Source organism: Phoxinus phoxinus (assembly GCF_949152265.1).
Source record: "Phoxinus phoxinus genome assembly, chromosome: 18".
Lineage (NCBI taxonomy): Eukaryota > Metazoa > Chordata > Actinopteri > Cypriniformes > Leuciscidae > Phoxinus > Phoxinus phoxinus.
The window spans coordinates 4,389,588-4,411,148 of record NC_136893.1 but is presented as its reverse complement, the minus strand read 5'-3'; the positions used below and the strand labels follow the sequence as shown (position 1 = coordinate 4,411,148).

The 21,561-nt window shown below is 36.1% G+C and overlaps 1 protein-coding gene across 1 annotated transcript in view; it reads right to left on the bottom strand.

Moving 5' to 3' along the window:
- Window positions 1-518: 518 nt before the first annotated feature.
- tut4 (terminal uridylyl transferase 4) overlaps window positions 519-21,561 on the bottom strand; it is a 35,951-nt gene continuing 14,908 nt past the window's right edge. Inside the window, exons 12-30 of the mRNA XM_079588024.1 lie at window positions 20,541-20,715; window positions 18,760-19,214; window positions 17,515-17,665; window positions 17,334-17,420; window positions 15,445-15,548; window positions 14,604-14,661; window positions 14,411-14,514; window positions 14,235-14,324; window positions 12,940-13,053; window positions 10,289-10,366; window positions 10,000-10,177; window positions 9,053-9,100; window positions 8,867-8,949; window positions 8,643-8,758; window positions 8,404-8,558; window positions 7,347-7,450; window positions 4,009-4,567; window positions 2,347-2,499; window positions 519-1,018 (exon numbers count right to left, since the gene is read on the bottom strand). Of these exons, the coding sequence (XP_079444150.1) occupies window positions 936-1,018; window positions 2,347-2,499; window positions 4,009-4,567; window positions 7,347-7,450; window positions 8,404-8,558; window positions 8,643-8,758; window positions 8,867-8,949; window positions 9,053-9,100; window positions 10,000-10,177; window positions 10,289-10,366; window positions 12,940-13,053; window positions 14,235-14,324; window positions 14,411-14,514; window positions 14,604-14,661; window positions 15,445-15,548; window positions 17,334-17,420; window positions 17,515-17,665; window positions 18,760-19,214; window positions 20,541-20,715 (2,895 nt within the window). The 3' untranslated portion in view covers window positions 519-935. The remainder of the gene's footprint in view (window positions 1,019-2,346; window positions 2,500-4,008; window positions 4,568-7,346; window positions 7,451-8,403; window positions 8,559-8,642; window positions 8,759-8,866; window positions 8,950-9,052; window positions 9,101-9,999; window positions 10,178-10,288; window positions 10,367-12,939; window positions 13,054-14,234; window positions 14,325-14,410; window positions 14,515-14,603; window positions 14,662-15,444; window positions 15,549-17,333; window positions 17,421-17,514; window positions 17,666-18,759; window positions 19,215-20,540; window positions 20,716-21,561) is intronic.

Sequence of the window (21,561 nt, the reverse complement as noted above, 5' to 3'; positions counted from 1 at the left end):
GACTGTGGGCTTTATAAACCGAGTGTAAGAGGGAGGAGACAGTGAAAGTGTAAGTTTGAAAAGCCAGTTTCAGCTTGTGTAATAGTTATATTAGTTATTACTATTAATGCTGCAAGGTTCTAAACAATCAAGATATGAAGAAGATTATACTTCTGCAAAACACTAAGTTTACCTTTATAAACATACTAGCTAGATCTAAGGGAAGAAGTTAATTCACTTCAAAGTGGGGCAAGTTTAGTAAATAACTGACTAGCTCAACGCTCTCTACATGCCAGTGGAAATGAACAAGTCCACATCCTAATCTCTTCTTTGTTATTGAGATTAGGCAAAAGGTCTGGAAAGGGGTGTAACATGACATTAATTATAGCAAAGGTAAAGCATGAGTTTTCAGTTCATATTGTTGAATAGTAATGCAATATAATTTTATACATTTTGAAGCAAGAAAATAAAAGGCAACACAGCAGCATGTTGTTTTGCTTTTTCTTTATTTATTTTTTTGGTCTTTTCTTGTTTTTTTTCTGCTCTTTTTTGTCTGTTTTCTTGGTTTGCTATAGGGAAGATTTTGGCACTACATAATTGTCTGATTGGGTTGTTATGTTTGATTTTTTCCTATCTAAAGCCTTTGTCCTTATGCAAGCAAAATAGGAATACGGCTAATAAAAATAAAGTGAATACATTTTAAAATCCTTATTTTACACATAAAATAAAAACACTTTTTTGGACCCCTCCAAAAATAGGGGTATTAAAATATTTGACATTTTGTATCACAAATCAATGTGATGAAACACACAGAAATAAAAAGGAAAATAAAACAAAAACTGTACAAAAACGATAAAATCCATTTTAAAAAGTTTCCAAATGACCAAATGATGCAAAGTTAGTCTTTTTTCTATAAGGACCTTGGGTATTGGTTTACAAAGTAAAGTGTCATTTCTTCATTTCTTCTGCTGAATGTAGTTGAGATTGCCGTGCCGGCCGTGTTGAATAAGCGGGTAATGTTGATTTGCCACCACTGAACCTGCAAGAGAAGAAATGTGCGGTTATGAGCGGACACTTTTCCTGATTTCTCACTGTAAAAAACTATCAAGAGGAATGAATATTCAGAGTTAACTTAATGCCTATGGATAACATCTGTTGTAAACATTAAATAATTACAACAGCACAAATAACATAAACCGCAATGTCCTGAAAACATATCCAGGTCATAATCAAAAATAAGTGAATTAAATACTATTCTACATAAAGAGAATGAAGCCAAATTTGACCAACATTATGGTCAGCATGAAATCAAAATGGAAAATTCTTATTTCTTTATGGAACATTGCTGTATTTATTGGTGCATATCTTTTTTTATTATTATTCATGTCCATCGTACTCTTGAATCAAAATAACTTTCCATCTCTCTTGCAGTGACATCTCTTCTCTGATGAGGGCGGGGGAACCTGTCACTCACATGAGCTACACCAATAGCAAACCACAACCATCCACAAGCGCCGCCCTACACTTGTTCTTGTTTGAAAAGCAGTTTCACTTGGATATATACGTCACAATAGGGAAGAAAAGACTATCACAACTTCCATTTCATGATGACTTTATTTTAAATAATTTTGTATTGTGACATTAAGACAATTATGCAGGACTCCTCTAAAATAATAAAATATAATAAAAAGGCAACATCATGTTGGTTTGCGTTTTCTTGATTTTTTTGGTGCTTTCTTTAACTTTTGTCTTTCTTGGTTTGCTATAGGAAAGGTCTTTGGCACAACATAATTGACTTATTGGGTTGCTATGTTTAATTTGCCTAGCTAAAGCCAAAATAAATCAAATAAAATATATGCAAACATGTTTTATGTTGACAGAAATTGAAAATTCCATGGTTACTTCGGACATTAAAGGAACACTCCGACTTTTTGGTACTTTAGCTTATTCACCGTATCCCCCAGAGTTAGATAAGTCCATACATACCCTTCTCATCGTAACTCTGTCTGACGCACCCACCGCTAGCCTAGCTTAGCACAAAGACTGGAGGTAAATGGCTCCAGCTAGCATACTGCTCCCAATAAGTGACAAAATAACGCCAACATTTTCCTATTTACATGTTGTGATTTGTATAGTCACAGAATGTAGTACAAATAACAAGGTCACATGAGACTAGCGGTGTTGCTAGGCTAGCAGTGGGTGCGTCAGACACAGAGATGAAAAGGGTATGTATGGACTTATCTAACTCTGGGGAATACGGTGAATAAGCTTAAGTCCCAAAAAGTCGCAGTGTTACTTTAAATACAGACATATAAGGTTTGAATGTTTTATCCTCAACATGTCCCACAAACAGAAGAGAACAGGTACCTTGTGAGATGAAGGGTTTGTTGGGCTGCTGCATGTAGGGCGGCAGACGGTAGGGCATGAAGGATGGAGACAGGGAATACGGAGCAGCACCGCCGTGCTCCCAGGATCGAGAGCCTGGACTCACACCCCCAAACTGAGATGGGAAATTAGGATCTGAGGTGGAGAGAGAGAACCATGAGCAAATGGCTCTGTAATAACAGAGATGAAAATAAACAACAGAAGAACTCAGAATCGTTAAAATGTCACTCAACCACTATGAAACCACAAGCTTTCATTGCCACCTTCTTTATTTAAACTAGTCTTAAACTAGTAATAGCTTGGTCTGTTTGTAAGTAATATACATCATTATGCCATTAAATGTGCCTTGAATTCTCGGAAAACCAAGGTTTCATTAGACTGTGGTTTCAAAGGGTTACAGGGACTAGTTTCCAGTGCTCAGTCTAACAGATGTGGAGTCACCCGTGCACCTAACACACCTGTGAGACTTACCTGAGCTCACCAACACCACCTGCTCTCAATAAACACACACCAAACGCATGTCACTGATTCATCAAACCAGAGCTAATAGTCATACTGGATGAGTGTACTTCAGGTTACGATACTACAGGTTAATATTTTCCTCAACCACAAAGGCTTGGTTAAAATTCAGCGTCTTATCTGTACTATTTTTTTTTTTTAATTACCTAGTCATTGCATTTTTATTACATATTAGAAAATAATTTACAACAATTAACATTTTTGCAATTTTATAAAAAGTTTATAAACTGTACCAACAGAATCAACGTCCCTTATCAATACTTTTAGTTATAATTTTTCCTTGTTTATTTAGTGAAAAGTTCTTAATACATTTACTAGATTATTTATTAATTATGGAATAAAAAATCTGTTATCAGTTTATCAGTTTTAATAGTTAAATAAATAAAATCTTATAATATTATTAATAATATTAATATGCAAATATTTACAGTTGTATCTAGCAAATGTATTTTACAATTTAAATAATTGTTTTGATTTGCATGACAGTAAAGAAAATGAATTATGTTTTATTACAGTGGGGTACTAATTAGGTGTTATGTGCTTAATTGACATGAAAATGTCACAATGTAAAAAGGGTCCAAAAAGTATTGTGATTGTGAGGATGAAATATTATGGTCATACATTTTGATGACAGATTAGAAAAAACTAAATTATTTATTTCTTTAGAATAATTTTGCACTGACTGTGTACTATAAATAATATCTTTTTTTTATTCATTAGAAATATGACACCTATAATATGACTATTTAATTTCATAAAATCTTTAGAGGAAAAAAATATGAGGAAAAATTAGGGAAATAATTAACGCACAGACAACAGCTCTATTCCAAAACCTACATATGATTTAAGGCATTATTAAAAATGACACAATCATATTGTATCCATTGTAGAGTTTACAATCTCAGAATGCACTATACATTTTTGGAGAATCATATTGTCAGCTTAAAGCTGTTAGTATCTTTACACAGTTATTGAACTGAATCAACACTGAACTGAATAAAGACATGTCTGCTTCACAGAAGAATTTGTCTCTCATTTGATTATTGTTGAAGTTATCGTTATTTTGAAACTAGCATGCTTGTATTCGTGCTGCCGACACATCCTGTGAGAACCACGTGTGTGTACCTGTCTTGTTTACAGTGCCATTTCCCACCAGTGGCCCCGGATTGAGATGGTGATTGTGCCAGGGGTGCCCCCTTTCCCTGCCCGGGCCGCCCACTCCGCCAGCCACCCGTCCTGCCGACGGTTGAGCGAAGATGATGCTGGGGTCGTTCAGGTTCATGGGTGCGGGATTCACCGCCTGCGCGTTTCCGCCGCCTCCTCGGACGGCGAACTTCAGGCCGGGAGAGGACGGGTGGCCGGAGGCGGTGGGCGCCCCGGAGCCCTGGATGAGAGGGCCGTGGATGGGCCAGGAGCCCGAGGTCAGGGGCGAGTGAGCCTGCTGGGGGTGAGCGGGCAGAAGGCCCAGTGCAGAGAGCCCGGCGTGGTACTGGCCCGGGTGGGAGTGTGGAAAGTTGAAGATGGGAAGCTGGACCTGGGGAAGCTGCTGCTGGGGCTGGGGGGGTTTGGACAGGCCAGAGGAGGAGGAGGAGGAGGAGGAAGGCTTGCTGTTCTGGGGAGAGACCGACCCCTGGCTGTATGGAGACGGCTGAGGAGAGTATGGAGGAGTCTGACGCGCATCAGACTGGGTGGAAACACACAGAGAAAAAGATTCAAGGGTCAGTCTGCACAAAAATGATAATAAAATAATACAAATAAGTGTGCTGTTGTCGGGTGATATTGAAAATTTGTTATACGTTTACAATGATTTTGATACTCTTAATACCAGTATCATGCTAATATCAATGTACCGTCATAGTAGTTTTTGTAAGTCATTGTGTTTAAGTAGTGTAAAAGTTTCTGAAAACTGTGCCAGGATGTTTAATTAAGGCCCTTATTTCAAGAAAATGAATTAATAAAAAAAAATATATATATATTTATTATATTAGAATTGTATCACACACACACGCACGCACGCACACACACACACACACACACACACACACCCACGCACACACACACAAATTCTTTAGTAATTTTCAAAAAATAAAATATACATAGTTATATTATATATTATATATACATTATATATTATAAAAAACATTTGTGAAAAGTAATTTCTAAAAATAATTATATTAATTATAATTATAAATAAATCATATAATAAAACTAAATAAAACGTTTAAAAAAATATGTTTAAAAAGTATTTAAGTGAATGAAATTAAGCTAAATCTACTTGGAAACAATGGACGTTGAAGGAGATGAATTTATGATCCCTTCTCTTGTATTATAATAATGAATTGGAAATTGTTAGTTTTCTTAAAACCAGTGCATCTTTTCGGATATTTCTACTTCTGACCCATATCAGTGTTTACTCATTTAGCCCACCTTCCAGAGAATATCAACTTGTTTTGTAATTAATTAATTTGCTCATACAACCAAATTATTCAAGAGTCATATTGTGTAGAAACAGAATTATCAGTTTATCAACTTTATTCCTATTCCCTCTATTCTGCTGTTCTCATGATAGCTTGTAAAGACAACTGTGTCTTTACAAGCCTTTACAAATTGGGTTGGATTGTACTGTGAATGGTCATAGCACTTACATACTGTTGTCCTAATGCTAGTTTAATTGCTTCTATTGTTTCTCATTTGCAAGTCGCTTTGGATAAAAGCGTCTGCTAAATGAATAAATGTAAATGTGTCTAAGGTCATTAACACACTACATGTATCCACTTACACATATGTATACTTAGCATGTGTAATTCTTTTTAGGGTTTAAAGCACCATTGATCACTATATGTGACCTTGGATCACAAAACCAGTCATAATTCACACGGGTATATCTGTGGCAATAGCCAACAATACATTGTATGGGTCAAAATTATAGATTTTTCTTTTATGCCAAAAATCATTAGGATATTAAGTAAAGATCATGTTACATGAAGATATTTAGTAAATTTCCTACTGTAAATATATAAAACATGTATTTTTGTGAGTGAATGCAGCACAATCGTGAACATAAATGCACAACTTTAAAGGAGATTTTCTCATTATAGATTTTTTTGCACCTTCAGATTCCAGATTTTCAAATAGTTGCATCTCGGCCAAATATCTCGGCCTATCCTAACAAACCATACATCTATGGACATCTATTTATTCAGCTTTCAGATGATGTATAAATCTCAATTTCAAAAAAAATGACCCATAAGACTGGTTTTGTGGTCCAGGGTCACATGTTAAACTATGACTGTGAATCGTGTGTAAGTTCAGCGCTCTGTGCTCTTCTGTTCTGTTCCAGTGAATTCCTGATTAAAAACTCAACCTTCGCCTTTATCTAACTGAGCTTGCAGCAGTTGTTTATTAATATTAGAGGCATGTGACCATGCGTAAGGAATCTACAGGAGAGTTCATAATTGCCCTAGATGCGAAGAGTCATTCTGAAATCTATGACTAATCTGTGACTCATACCAAGTGTGTCAAAGACTATGTCCTTAAATAACCGAATTTGCAATAAGGTAAGAATACCATGTCTGGATGTTGCTATAAGTTATCTGCACTGTTAACCTATCAGAACCAGTAGAAATGACGTCAACTGATTACCCATATGACTAGTACTTCAGTGAACTTGAATGGTCTTCTTTGAGCATATTGGTCTCTTTATGTAGTCTAACTATAATTCCCCTACAATGTTACGGTTCAATCGACTGACGAAATAAATTAATTACAGAGAACACAATAAAATACTGAGAAACACTGACTATTGCTAAAAGGCTATGGTTAAAGTGTTGAAAATCAAGCTTTTAATGTTGTTTATATGTCTATGTGGTGTTTTTAATATGCGTTAAGTCAAACCATGTGTAAATTCATAAGTCCATTGCTGAGTATTTTCTCCTTAAAACTGCAGTGAACCAAAGACAGTCTCAAAAACACGGTTTGAAATCGCTGGTGTTTCTGACATCACACACTACCTTGTAACCAATCAGATCAACGTGTGATCGTCAACATGTGAATCTCTGAGCTGAGTGAGTGAGTGGAGGCAGGGCTTAATTTGCATATTCATAGAACCACGTATACTAAATGAGGCATGTAGAGTTACATTCAAGCTATTTTAAGACATGAAGAATTGTTTTCAAGGAATAAACGTTTAAATGTCATTTTGGATATTTTTTTTTTTTTTTTAAGGGATAAAAATATTGACTATAAAATTATCGCCCAGCCACAGCTGCCAGTAAAAGGGCTTTGTTGACGGAAGTGAATCAATCAAAACTAACTTTAGCTGGACAATAACTTTATTCTAGAGCTGCTGTAAAGCCAAAACAATCTGTTACTTTAATTTCCTATTATCACTGTAAAGCTGCTTTAAAACGATCTATATTGTTAAAAGCGCTATATAAATGAAGGTGGCTTGACTTGTTTCTTACACATTCAGACGGCTGCCTGTTCCTCCCGACCCGCTCCTGGACTGAAGCACCTTGAGGAATGGGGATGGACTGAGAGCTCGCCAGGGCCCGGACCATGTGAGGGACTGGAAATAAACCAGAGTAATCACAGCCAAACTCTTTTAAATGCTGCCCTCTACAGGCCACAGATCGAGTGTCAAGACTGAGATACAAAACAATAATGATACAACATAAAACATAAAATACATAAATATTTTTTGTCTATTTATCCAATAACTTAGTATATTATTTAATATAAATATTTATTTATTTAATATATTCATGAACTATAGTGGTTAATTATTAATAGTGAAAGGTAATTATTAAAAATAATTAGATTACGTATTGATTCATTATAAATATATAATATTAATATACATAAATGTAAATTTAATATATTACATTTTATATTTATTTATAAAAATACAGTACATAGTTTTTAAATGTATATTTACAATTGTTTTTTTACTGTATTTTAGTGCATTGCACATTTTAAATCTACTTGAAAAAACTGACAATAACTATAAATTAAAAAATAAATGTATATTATTTATTATTTAATAAATATATTCATGAAATATATAGTGTATATAAGTCTATTTTTAGTATTTTTTCACAAAAGAAAAGAAAAATGATAACTGATGTGGTATGTATAATATATATATATATATTATATATATATGAAAATTACAAAAAATAATTAAATGTTATAATATTATTGTAAATAAGAAATAGTTTAAATAATTTAAAAATCTATGCATTAAAAAAATAATCATAAAAAAATATTTTAAACAAAAAGTGTAAAATAATCCTAATTGTAAGTTTCATATTTAACCCATTTACCATTTTATTCTATTTTTTTATAATTATAAATATGTATTATATTAAATGGTTTTATTAAATATATTAATGAACTGTTTGGGCTTATGAAAATGCTCTAGAGATGCTGAATAAATTAATAAATAAACAAACAGAATAAATAATTTTTTTAAAATTAAATAAATAAATAAAATCTGAAATAAAAGAAGTTGAGCTGTACCTGGTCCGGGCGCTCCTCTCTGGCGGAGGTGTTTGTAATCGGGACAGTCTCTCCTCACATGACCCATATCGCCACACTGAAAACAGCGTCTTTCTCTGGGCTCTCGGTCCTCCTCCCTGATCTCCTCATCTCGCTCGTTCTCCTTTTTCTTCATTCTGACAATAAAACAGACAAACTAAGCACTTTGCGTCCTGTGCTTTAAAAGGTCATAGTTTCTGCAGCATATGTGAACAGGGCACCTGCGCCTCTTTGGGCAGTCCTTCATATAGTGACCGATCTTCCCACAGATCCGACAGCAACGGTCATTAGGAGCCAATTCACCGTCTGTCAGAACCTTTGAGTCAAAGAAGTAATCCTGAAAGAGGGATAAAGAGGGTCTGAGCGTGTACAGAAGGAGAGGTATGATGAAATGAAGGTTAATAGTGCTCTGTAGGGACTGAAGATGTGTTTTAATGGGACTCACGGGCTCTGTTCCACGCTGAGGGTAAAACGGGGTGCCAAACAGCTTCCTGCCGTTGATGAAGGCCTTCATGATGAAGTTCGTCACTGTGTGGAGAAAGCAAAGAGAACGAGTTGGACTCAATCCACCGTATATTTACCAGAACTGCACTTAGGAACAGGAAAAAAAGCAGAACGGTGTGGAACTTACTTTTGCGTGAGACACCAGCCCCGAGATTGTGATTCAAGTCAAAGGGATCTGTCAAAAATAAGTAGTTATGTAAAAACAGAATATATGACATTTCAGAAATTATCTTACCAGGGGTCATGCAACATGTTTGTCTTGTTAAAATTAAATATTGCAAAAAAAAAAAACTGAAATCAAAACAAAAGTGTCACATTCAGCGATGATGATGATAACTTTGGCCAATATATAGCATTAACAATATTTGTATCTCTCTCTCTATCTCTCTCTCTATCTATCCATCTATCCATCCATCCATCCATCCATCCATCCATCCATCCATCCATCCATCCATCCATCCATCCATCCATCCATCCATCCATCCATCCATCCATCCATCCATCCATCCATCCATCCATCCATCCATCTATCCATCTATCTATAATTTTTATTTTATTATTTGTAATTACTTTTTATTAAATATGCAGATTACTTATAAATTAAAAAGGATATATATATACACATACAGACATATGTGTGTGTTTATATTCTCATTTTTATTGTATTATTTTTCTTTGTGTATTTAGTGGCACTTATTAAAAATAATATATATATTTAATACAATTATTTAAAATATATATATATATTTTTTTATTAAACAATTAATAATAAATTATAAATAATATAAATTATAAAACTGTATTTTTACTGTATTTTAGTGCATTAAACATGTTATATCTACTTGGAACCTATGGATGGAATAACTATTATCATTGGTAATAGTTGGTAAATAAAATGCATTATGTTTCCTGCTTTAGCTTTATAAAAATTAATTTAATCTTTAATTTAAAAAAAAAAACGTTGGAGAAAGCCAGCTCTAGAAAAGCTGAATTAAATAAAGGAATGGATAAAAAAACGGCTTGAGTATTTCAGAACAGATGTTTTGAGTCATTGCCGACGATGAGTTTTCAAACCTTCGATTGCGATGCATTTGGACGTCCACTGCTTCTCAAAGGTGGTGAGGCGCTTGTGCTGGCGGATGGAGATGACGTGCTCTTTAAAATCAAACTCTTCTGTGTAGAAGCGCAGCAGGCCGAGCCACAGCTCCCCGACGGACTCCTTATTCTGATGGAGCTCCGGGAGACGCCGCCGCTGGACACGCAAAACACACACACGATCACTCATGCGTTCTGAGTGCATTATTTGTTTACAGGCGGAATGAAACCTCCTTGACACACAAACAAACATGCATTATATGCTCACCAGCTCATCAAGGTCATTGAAGAAGAAAGCGTTCCAGCCGTCCACCATCCTCTGAGGAACAGCGTTCCCATCAAATATCTGCAGAAGAAACACGACTCAAGCTGAACAGAACCAGTCTAGTTACAAAGATATTTCGGGAACACTTTACAATAAGGTTTCATTAGTTAACTACGGTACCTTAGTTAGCATTAACTAAGAATGAACAATTCTTCAACAGCATTTATTAATCTTAATTCATATTAATTTCGACATTTACTAATGCATTATTAAAGGACAATTCCGGCGAAAAATAAACCTGGGGTAATTAACACACGGTTACTGAGTCGACCGTTCTCTGGGATGTGTTTTCATGATAATCGAATGTAAAGAGTTTTATCTCTAAAAACTGATTAGCTTATAATGCTAGTATATGGGGCATCGAATATAAGTAAAAAGAAATCGCTAGTTAATACGACTAACCAGGCTCAAAATAGCCTCACACTAACACGGTAGCATAATGTGGGTCTCTACATGCAAACCGAAGCATTGAGAACTGTGTAAGTGTACAGACAGTTTAATAAGAAGATACTTTATAAAGACAGTACATTACGTATATACAGGCAGGAGCCATCTTGGAAAACAGACTCGACTAGTCGAGCTACGAACGCCGTGCTAAGTGAGCTGGTCGATAGGTTTAAGTCACAGTTCAGCTCACTTAGCACGGCGTTCGTGACTCGACTGGTCCAGTCTGTTTTCCAAGATGGCTCCTGCCTGTATAGAGAGCCTAAGTCCCGCCCCTCCGCTTCCGGCTCATGGGACCTTATTTCGGAAAAAATATGCATGGTAGTCAATGGCGAGAGACAACTTATCTTTTTATTCCGTCTGAACTGAGCCCTGAATTACACATATGATGTTTGTCAATTTAAAAGATAATTATGAAAGTCAAGAAAGTCACAGTTTGTCATTAAACTGAAGAGTAACATTTAGTTTTATGTGAAAATCGCTCAATGAACTTCATCTCTCATCTCGCACTGTATGTCACCGTTGCTCGTGTGTGTGCAGTCTGGTACAACACACTCAGGCATGACGGCGTAACGTTACGATTATAACGTAAGACTATAGAAAAAATGACAGACGTTAGCTTCAGTAAAGTTAGCTTCAGTAGAGTTAGCTTCAGTAAAGTTAGCTTCAGTAAAGTTAGCTTCAGTAAAGTTAGCTTCAGTAAAGTTAGCTTCAGTAGAGTTAGCTTCAGTAGAGTTAGCTTCAGTAGAGTTAGCTTCAGTAAAGTTAGCTTCAGTAAAGTTAGCTTCAGTAAAGTTAGCTTCAGTAGAGTTAGCTTCAGTAGAGTTAGCTTCAGTAAAGTTAGCTTCAGTAAAGTTAGCTTCAGTAAAGTTAGCGTCAGTAAAGTTAGCTTCAGTAAAGTTAGCTTCAGTAAAGTTAGCTTCAGTAAAGTTAGCTTCAGTAGAGTTAGCTTCAGTAGAGTTAGCTTCAGTAAAGTTAGCTTCAGTAAAGTTAGCTTCAGTAAAGTTAGCTTCAGTAAAGTTAGCTTCAGTAAAGTTAGCTTCAGTAAAGTTAGCTTCAGTAGAGTTAGCTTCAGTAGAGTTAGCTTCAGTAAAGTTAGCTTCAGTAAAGTTAGCTTCAGTAAAGTTAGCTTCAGTAAAGTTAGCTTCAGTAAAGTTAGCTTCAGTAAAGTTAGCTTCAGTAAAGTTAGCTTCAGTAAAGTTAGCTTCAGTAAAGTTAGCTTCAGTAGAGTTAGCTTCAGTAAAGTTAGCTTCAGTAAAGTTAGCTTCAGTAAAGTTAGCTTCAGTAAAGTTAGCTTCAGTAAAGTTAGCTTCAGTAAAGTTAGCTTCAGTAAAGTTAGCTTCAGTAGAGTTAGCTTCAGTAGAGTTAGCTTCAGTAAAGTTAGCTTCAGTAGAGTTAGCTTCAGTAACGTTAGCTTCATTCATTGAGAGAAAAGGTATGACGTCACATGTGCGCCTTTTGGGTTTGTAGTCTTTGTAATTACGCATTTTCACAGTCTTATACCTCAACAGTTTTACATCAAACTGCGACTTTCTTAACTTTAAAATGTATCTTTTAAATTGACAAACATCATATGTGTAATTCAGGACATAATTCAAACGAGATCAAAATATTTGTTGTCTTTCGCCATTGACTACCATACAATATTTTTCCGAAATAAGGTCCCATGGTGGTCCACCGGAAGGGGAGGGACTTAGGCTCTCTATACGTGATGTGTACTGTACTTTTAAATTTGCATATACTAGCGTTATAAGCTAATCAGTTTTTAGAGATATAACTCCTTACATTCGATTATCATGAAAACACATCCCAGAGAACGGTCGATTCGGTAACCACGTGTTAATATCCCCTATGTTCATTTTTTACACAGTAATTGTCCTTTAAAATCAAAGGTTGTATTCATTAGTTAATGCACTGTGAACTAACAGCTGTATTTTTATTAACTAACATTAAAAAAGACGAATAAATACTGTAACAAATGTATCGCTCGTTGGTAGTTCATGTTTGTTAATACATTAACTAATGAAGCTTATTGTAAAGTGTTACCAATATTTCTTAGCAACACAATCTTTTATTCACTTGGCACAAAAAAAGCCAAGTTATTATGGATTTTTGGACATTGTATAATAATAGCACTATTGCTAATGTACCTCTTGTAACACAGGGATGACGGGTGGTTGTCTCTGTTGTAGGAAATACAGCACCATGAGGATGTACGCATAGGAGGAGAGACTCCCTCTCGAGGCATCGCCGATGTCACAGCGCTGACAAACACACACACATTAATGACATTTAATGAAGAGAGCAGCGATATGCTACATTTCATTTCAAAATAACAGCATTTTCTACTTCTTTATTATTAAATATACAGGTGAAACTCGGAAAATGTGAATATCGTGCAAAAGTTCATTTATTGCAGTAACTCAACTTAAAAGGTGAAACTAATATATTATATAGACTCATTACATGCAAAGTGAGATATTTCAAGCCTTTATTTGTAAAAATTTTGATGATTATGGCTTACAGCTTATGAAAACCCCAAATGCAAAATTATAATATTGTGAAAAGGTTTAATCATCAAAAATAATAACAAATAAAGGCTTGAAATATCTCACTTTGCATGTAATGAGTCTATATAATATATTAGTTTCACCTTTTAAGTTGAATTACTGAAATAAATGAACTTTTGCACGATATTAAAACATTTTGAGTTTCACCTGTACATAGTTGAGAAACTACAATTAATTTGAGGCCATAAACTTATATAATTCATAATAATAACTTGGCGACTTCTTTTCATTCTTTGACTAATACACTAAAAAAAAAATCGTACCATCTTTTAAATGGTAATGTTTTTGAAAGAAGTCTCTTCTCCTCATCAAGGCTGAATTTATTTGATCAAAAATACAGTAGAAAGTGTAATTTTGTGAAATTCTATTGTAATTTAAAATAACTTTTATTTGAATATATTTGATGATCCTTCAGAAATAATTCTAATATGCCGATTTGCTGCTCAAGTAATATTTATTATTAATGTTGAAAACAGTTGTGCTGCTTCATATTTTTGTAAAACCTGATACTGTTTTAGGGCTATTTAGTGAATAAAAAGTTCAAAAGAACAGCATTTGTTTTGAAATAAATATTTTGTAACAAAGAAAATCTCAGTAGTGTATAGTAGTGTAAGAGTTTAATCAAATTTTGAAGTTTTGAATAAATGTAATCAATAATATTATGATCAACAATATTTCTCTCTAAAGGTTGAGACTTATCAGGCTGTGAATGTAATAATCAAAAAATCATGTTATTTATCAAGCACTCATGTATGTTCCTATAATGTGATTGTCAGCTGTCTGAATGCTTAGGGAATATTTTACGCTACTATCTGCATTTTGCAAATTAGATCCCCATTTATGATGACAACATCAGCAGAGATATCTGGTCTTACCTTGGCAAACACTTTCATAGTGTAGCCCAGATACTGCACACGAGGGTCTATCGCAGCATATTTGGCTAGCATCCGGGTGTTGTGCTGGGCCTGACACACAAATAAATAACAAATAAATAACTAAATTATAATAATAGCTATATTTCATAGACAGACACATAACATTCGAGTCTCACCAGTGTGTTGTAGAGGCTGATGTCTCCCTCCAGTCCACTCTGCCTGTGTTCAAACTTCACTATAGGCACTTTAGCAGTTGTGATAGGCAAGATATTCCTCAGACCTGAACCACACAAACAAATGAGTCAGTCAGCGCTGAATGATCTGACTTTACTTATATTGACATACTGAGTGTTTGAATCAGTCAGGCACCTGTGTGTTTCTTCAGCACCTTGGCTAAACCCTCTATGATCTCCTTACAGTTCAGTTTCTGCAAGAAGAGCGAGAGAGAGAGACTGATTAAACATTAAGAGAGTTGATAATTGGCACAAAAAAAAAATTAAATGGACAATAATACAAACTGATCCCCCTTTTGAGTGCGCTTAAATTAAAAGCTAAACTAAGTGAAATCAGGAATCAACACAATCCACATTGTAAAGGAGAAAATTGGCATGATAGAAAAAAAAAAAAAGGTTTTGTTTTTAATATTGGCGTAATCATACAGATAGTTAAAGGGGTCGTATTATGTTTGTTTTTATGAAAAAGCTCAACAATTCTCTAAAAAAAACTCAACATATTCTCTATGTCAGTGTCAGTGTTTCTGAACTCCCTGAAACGCCTCCATTGTGGTCTTCTGGGAACGAACACGTCACAATATTCCTCATTTAAATAATTAATACGCAGAATAAAGGGGCGGGGCCTGAGATAGTTAGTAGTGTGTTGAAACTCGTGGTTATGGTAAGGGGCAGGACATTTCCCAAACACGCTTGAATCGCTTGACCAATCACAGCACACCGGTCAAGCCGACCAATCAGAGCACAGTGTGCTTTTCAGAAGGAGGGGCTTCATAGAGACAGTTACTGGGAAGTCTGGGACAATGGAGAATATGAGAAAATTAATGTGTTTTTTTAACATTCAAGCATGAAAATCTATTCTAATAGAGCCAAAAACAAAAAAATCCAGACTGTAAAAGGGCTTAATAGGACCCCTTTAAGAAACAAATATGGCATCTCCCATAAACGTCCCTCTTTTGAAGGGGCAACAGTATTTATACCTCAGCGGTGTCATGACCCTCCAGTGTCATACAGATGTCCAGGTCACTGTCACGAAAGCCAAAGCCGTTCTTAGAAGAACCAAACAGACAGAGCTGGGCCTTATCTGAACAGAAAAGCAGAATAAAGGTACATTTTCATCAAAAAGTAGGAATATTGCATTTACCAATCTGTCAATAATCATAAAAACTGTGAAATCAAGATTTTTCTCACTCTGTTGGCATCCATAGACAAAAGTTTCTAGACTACAACTACTACTTCTGCATTTTATCAGGAAGTGCACTGTTTCTCTATTGTTTCTACGGACAGCTTAGAGTAAGGGGGATATGATGTCATTGACAGGTGATGCAATGTCACTGGTTAAAATTGAGGATTCATCTAGATTTAAACATTGTTGGAAACATTTGGGGTAATGAAAGTACAAAAAGTCAACCAAATCTATAACATTGTTCTAGTGGTTTTCGGATATTTTTTCCGTACCTTTAATATTTGGATGTTTATGGTTCTCTGATGTTTGTTTAATGGTCACATTACACACAGGTAAACAAAAATATATATATTTCATTCATTTTTATTTAATAATTTCATATTTTCATGATTTAATAATTCGTTTTTCAATATCCAGTTTGTGAACGTCTGTTGTGGTAAATTAGGTATGTTCAAAAATGTAATGCACATTAATAACACAAAACTTTGTCATGCCTTGGCCTGCCAATTACCAAAAAACTGGTTAACACATACTGGTGTTTCTAATACAAAGGTTGAGGTAGTGACAGTAAATGTGACATCTCTTCTGAGTGCAGTAACCAATCTCTCGAAGATAGTTTGTTCTTTTGAAAAGTTGTGAAAACGCTATTACCGAATTGGTAACACTTTACTTGAAGGGGTGTGCATAAGACTGACATGACACCTTCATAATCATGACATGACACGAATGTCATGAATATGAAGGAGGTTTTATGCATGTTTATGACAACCACCATTAAATGGTATTCGCTCAATTATGACATTTATAAATCAAATATGACATTGTTTGAGATGTCTTTGTCATTACAACTTGACATTACCAAGACATCATAACTTGCATAAATATGTCTGAAAATGATTCATGATCGAAATTAAAAACCCACTTAGATTTATGGGTTAACATTACATAACTGTCATGTGGTTGGTTTTGACATCGGCTGTCATGAGGCCATTATAACTGTCAGGAATATTTTCCTTGACCTCAACTACAGTGGTACAAATTGAATTTGTCATTAAAATGTCATTAAGTGTTAATGCTCTGTCAAACAGTGTCAAGTATACTTTTCTTGACCTCAACTACAGTGGTACACATTGAATGTGTCATTAAAATGAAAAATATTGTAATGTTAACCCATAAAGCTAAGTGGTTGCTTAAGTTTGATAATGAATCTGATATGTCATGTTTATGACAGGTTATGTTGTCTTGGTAATGTCAAGTTATCATTACCAAGACACTGACAGGTTATGATGTCTTGGTAATGTCAAGTTGTCATGACAAAGACATCTCAAACAATGTCATATTTGATTTATAAATGTCATAATTGAGCGAATGACACTTAATGGCAGTTGTCATAAACATGCATAAAACCTCCTTCATATGTGTTATGTCATGATTATGAAGGTGTCATGTCAGTCTTATGCACACCCCTTCAAGTAAAAGTGTTACCATGGAGTTTTTATTTTGCTACAAGAGGAAATTATATTTGCATTAGGATTCTGTTCACCACTGTAGCTTCTGCTTCTGAAAACCCTGGACATGTGAAAAGGGTCCATTTACACTTATTTCAGTTAAAAAAAGCTATTTTGCTACGGCATGCTTTTTTGGAAAACCCTGTTGTGCTTTCATATGATTATGCATTCGCACCGTTGTACTCTTTTCTAATGAAGTGCTCCAGACTGGCCAGAATCTGCTCACGCTTCTGCTGCTCTACGAGAGATGGTGACAGCTCGCCTACAAACACAAAAAAATCACATTTGAACCATCGGGATTGGATTGAACCTTAGATATTAAAAAGAGAGATGGTAAAGTGTGGTGTGGCGCTCACGGTAACACAGCATGCAGAGTCCGTCCAGGATTTCTCTGAAGTGCTCGTTCATGGGCGGCAGAGGCTTCAGCTCGATCTTCTTGAAGTCTTCAGGGCAATCGTCTTTAAGGTGGCCGTCTCGCTTACAGATGCTGCACACGACCGTTGGCGGCTGGACAGAAAAAACACCAACACACACTTCATTTCTGGATCACAGCATCAGATAATTGACCATAGTAAGTTACATATACATGCGATGGACATGTGAGCATTGTAAACTGAATAGTGACTGCAGAACATTTAATGATTGCAAATTTAAAAGGCTGTATTTACATTTTTTACATTTACGTTGCAATTTTTTTGCAACAAATAATTTTTATGCACATTTTCCACCCTCTCTTTAAAATTAAAGAGTTCATTTTTTTCTGCTGCGCCTTCAAGCCTCTTATGTACACAACCGTTCAAAGGTTTCGGGGTTAATACAATATTTATAAAAGAAATGAATACTTGTATTCAGCAAGGATGCATGAAATTGATAAAATGTGGCAAAGATATTTAGAAAGTTTTCTAAGAAAAGATTTCTCAAATAAATGCAGTTTTTTTCTTTCTTTTTTCTATTCATCAAAGAAACCTGAAAAAAATCTATCACGGTTTATCTTAATATTATTATACAGTAATCGTCAAATATTAGGCAGAACAACTGTTTTCAACAATGATAATAATAAGAAATGTTTCTTGAGCATCAAATCAGTATATTAGAATGATTTCTGAAGGATCATGTGACACTGAAGACTGGAGTAATGATGCTGAAAATTCAGCTTTGATCACAGGAATAAATTATATTTTAAAACATATTTAAATAGAAAACCTATATTTTAAATTGCAAAACTATTTAAAAATATTACTGTTTTTTAAACACAGCCTTTGTGAGCAGAAGAGAGTTCTTTTTTTTAAACATAAAAAAATCTTACCAATCCCAAACTTAACTTCTCCCATCTCATGTGAAATTAGGAGTTCTTAAAATTCAGACCAATTTGAGAGCGATCCAAAGAATGATTAGCTCATAAATCGACTCCACACAAAGTCTACACAAGATCATTATCCACCTAATGTTAGCACTGAACATAACTATAACTAGAAATGTATATTCGTTATAGAATTCCACACACTGGAAAACCCGATTTCCAAAACTCCCTGATATTTCCAGTTTTTCCAGAGGCTTGCACGGTCAAGCACCACAAATATTACTGTATCCCGTGCAATTACCTTTCCTCCCGTGAAGATCATCCTGTCAAAGATGTAGTGCATGTCTTCCGGAGCGATACTGTCCTGTTCCTCCATCTCTTGATCTTTATCCTCCTCCTCCTCCTCATCACTGTCCATCAGCAGGCCATTCAGGACAGAAGGAGACACAGCTGCGGGGAGGTCCCGGGAAACGGCGTCAATCCCAGCATCTCCCACCAGAAGCTCTGTGAACCCTGCTCTCAGGCTCTCCTCTTCCTCCATATCCCTCTCTTCCTCATCATCAGTGCTGTCCTCCTCGCCGCTCCTCTCCACGCTGTCGTGGCGTCTGGATTTCTTCCTCAGCCTGGCGTTCGCTCCGTTCCTGCTCTGAGGACAGGCGAAGTACTTGTAGGCCATGCGGAAACGCTCCTGGATGTACTCAAACACCATCTGACTGTTCAGACTGCGAGCCACGTTCCTCTTCAATGCGAACGGATCTGGAAAATCCAACATCGGATCATTTAAAAGTGCTTTCATACTTCAGCTGTTGCTCATTTTAATATGCATCTTAAAGGAACACGCCGACTTTTTGGGACTTTAGCTTATTCGCCGTATCCCCCAGAGTTAGGTAACTCCATACATACCCTTCTCATCTCCATGCGTGCCGTAACTCTGTCTGACGCACCCACTGCTAGCATAGCATCATTGCTAGTCTCATGTGACCTTGTTATTTGTACACGCTGTGGCTATACAAATCACATGTAAATAGGAAAATGTTGCCGTTATTTAGTCTTATTGGGAGCAGTATGCTAGCTGGAGCTGTTTACCTCCAGTTTTTGTGCTAAGCTAGGCTAGCGGTGGGTGCGTCAGACAGAGTGCACCCTCAAACAAAAGTGAAAGCACCCTCAGATGAAATTATTAATAGCACACATGTAAACGAGATTTTGCCGACAATAGAAACACAGACGGATTCACACTCATACATATAGGCTAATACACAAAATAAATCCATTAACACGATTTTTCAAATCAGAAATTATTTAATTATGCTTTCATGTTTAATGCATTTAATAGGTTGTGTCCTTTCGCGATCGTGATACGCATAGGTGAAGATGTCTCTTTAATTGCCCACTTTGTTTGCGTGTGTGCGTCCCGCTCAGGAAATTAGTTTACGCTAACAAAATGAAACCTTATTATAAAGTGTTACCATTTTTTAAATAAAATGCCTAGAGTTTCTGCTGTTGGTTTGAAGCTTTAAAAGAATATTTAGTTGCTAGGCAGGCAACGAGAAACCTTTGAGCTAGTCAGCTTTATGTCAGTGACTATACTTCACAGCGGTAGAGTTACTCACAGGACACTGCACTTATTCGCAATCACAAAAGTTCATTATTTGCTCGTGTTTTAAAGCTTTGCCGGGTTAACATTTCATTGGCGTTCTGTTCTGACATGATGCACTTTTTCTGAGCGTGTACGCGCAAGGTAACACTAATTTTACATGTAGCACACAGTGAAAATGACATGAATATGACATAATGGCCAACTGGATATAGCGCAGCATAATTTGAAATCAAGGTTTTAAAGTGGAAGTGAAGCTGAACTCTCTTACCGTCCGCATTCAATTTATTTTTTTAACATGAGTTTTTATTCCATCTACAAATACACACTTCAGAAAAGAGTTTGCTGAATGCTGACGGTATTTGAGAAAATATTATAGCGTTTGCCATCCTATTACTAATAACAGAAAAGCAAACGCTGTATAATACTCTTCTGTATGCTGTAGATCGATCTGAGCCACACTGGATCTCAAACACCTCTCTGCCTACCCTCGATGGCGAGTCTGCGGCGCGGCCAGTGCTTGAGCTCTCGCGGCAGCAGCTCTCTCAGACGAATGCTGATGATGTGCTCCTCCAGCGCAAACTCCAGCGTGTAAAAGCGCAGGAGCTCCAGCCACAGCTGCCCCAGGCCACCGCTCACCGCGTCCTCCAGCGTCAAACGAGCCTACAATCAGACAGTTTTCTTTTACAATCTCTAAGACAAATCTCAATACTTTTAAAAACTCTTCACAGTGAACACGACAGCAGTCTATGTGGGCTAAACTGTGAATCATTTATCATTAGCCATGTTTCCATCCACCTATTTTTAGGCGCATTTTGGGATATTGCATTAAAAAATATTATTCTAAAAATGCACTAAACATTTTTTTTTGCACTCAATTAAGGCATATACATTTTTTTATCTGATAAGACATGCACATTAACGATGGAAACACATTTGCTGAATAAATCCCAAAGATAGTATATAAAATGGACACAGCGACCCCATAGACTTAAACGGAGAAAAGTGAAGCCCATTAGAAGCACTCACTTCCTGATCGCCAGGCGAACTGCGCAGGCTCAAACTGAGCTTGGTGACGTAGATGTGACGTGAGCAACCTGTCTGACAGCTGTCAGTCTTCTAGTAGCTGTGCCGAGAGAAATCTTAATCATTCCCTTCCGAATCTCTCAGAGACGGAGAGCGTGAGCATTAGCTGTCCATGAGCAGCAGAAGCAACTTCATCACTCTCTATGGGCTTCTGTCTTGACTTTATCAGACTTTATGCCTCCACGTCCCCCCGATTGCCTGCGAGCTTCTCCGCCGGTCTATACGGTAATTTCTCGACTGTGCGACAGAGACTCGCGTGGTTATGACGCAATCGTTAGCCTATTTTTACAAAAACGGCTTCTACGGGGCCATACCGTAAGATACAAGGTAATGGGACCCTTTTATACATTGTCGTGTTTCTTTAGAAATAAATAATGGACAAATGGAGTCTTTGGACGCCTCAGATGTAAAGTTATTCGCTGT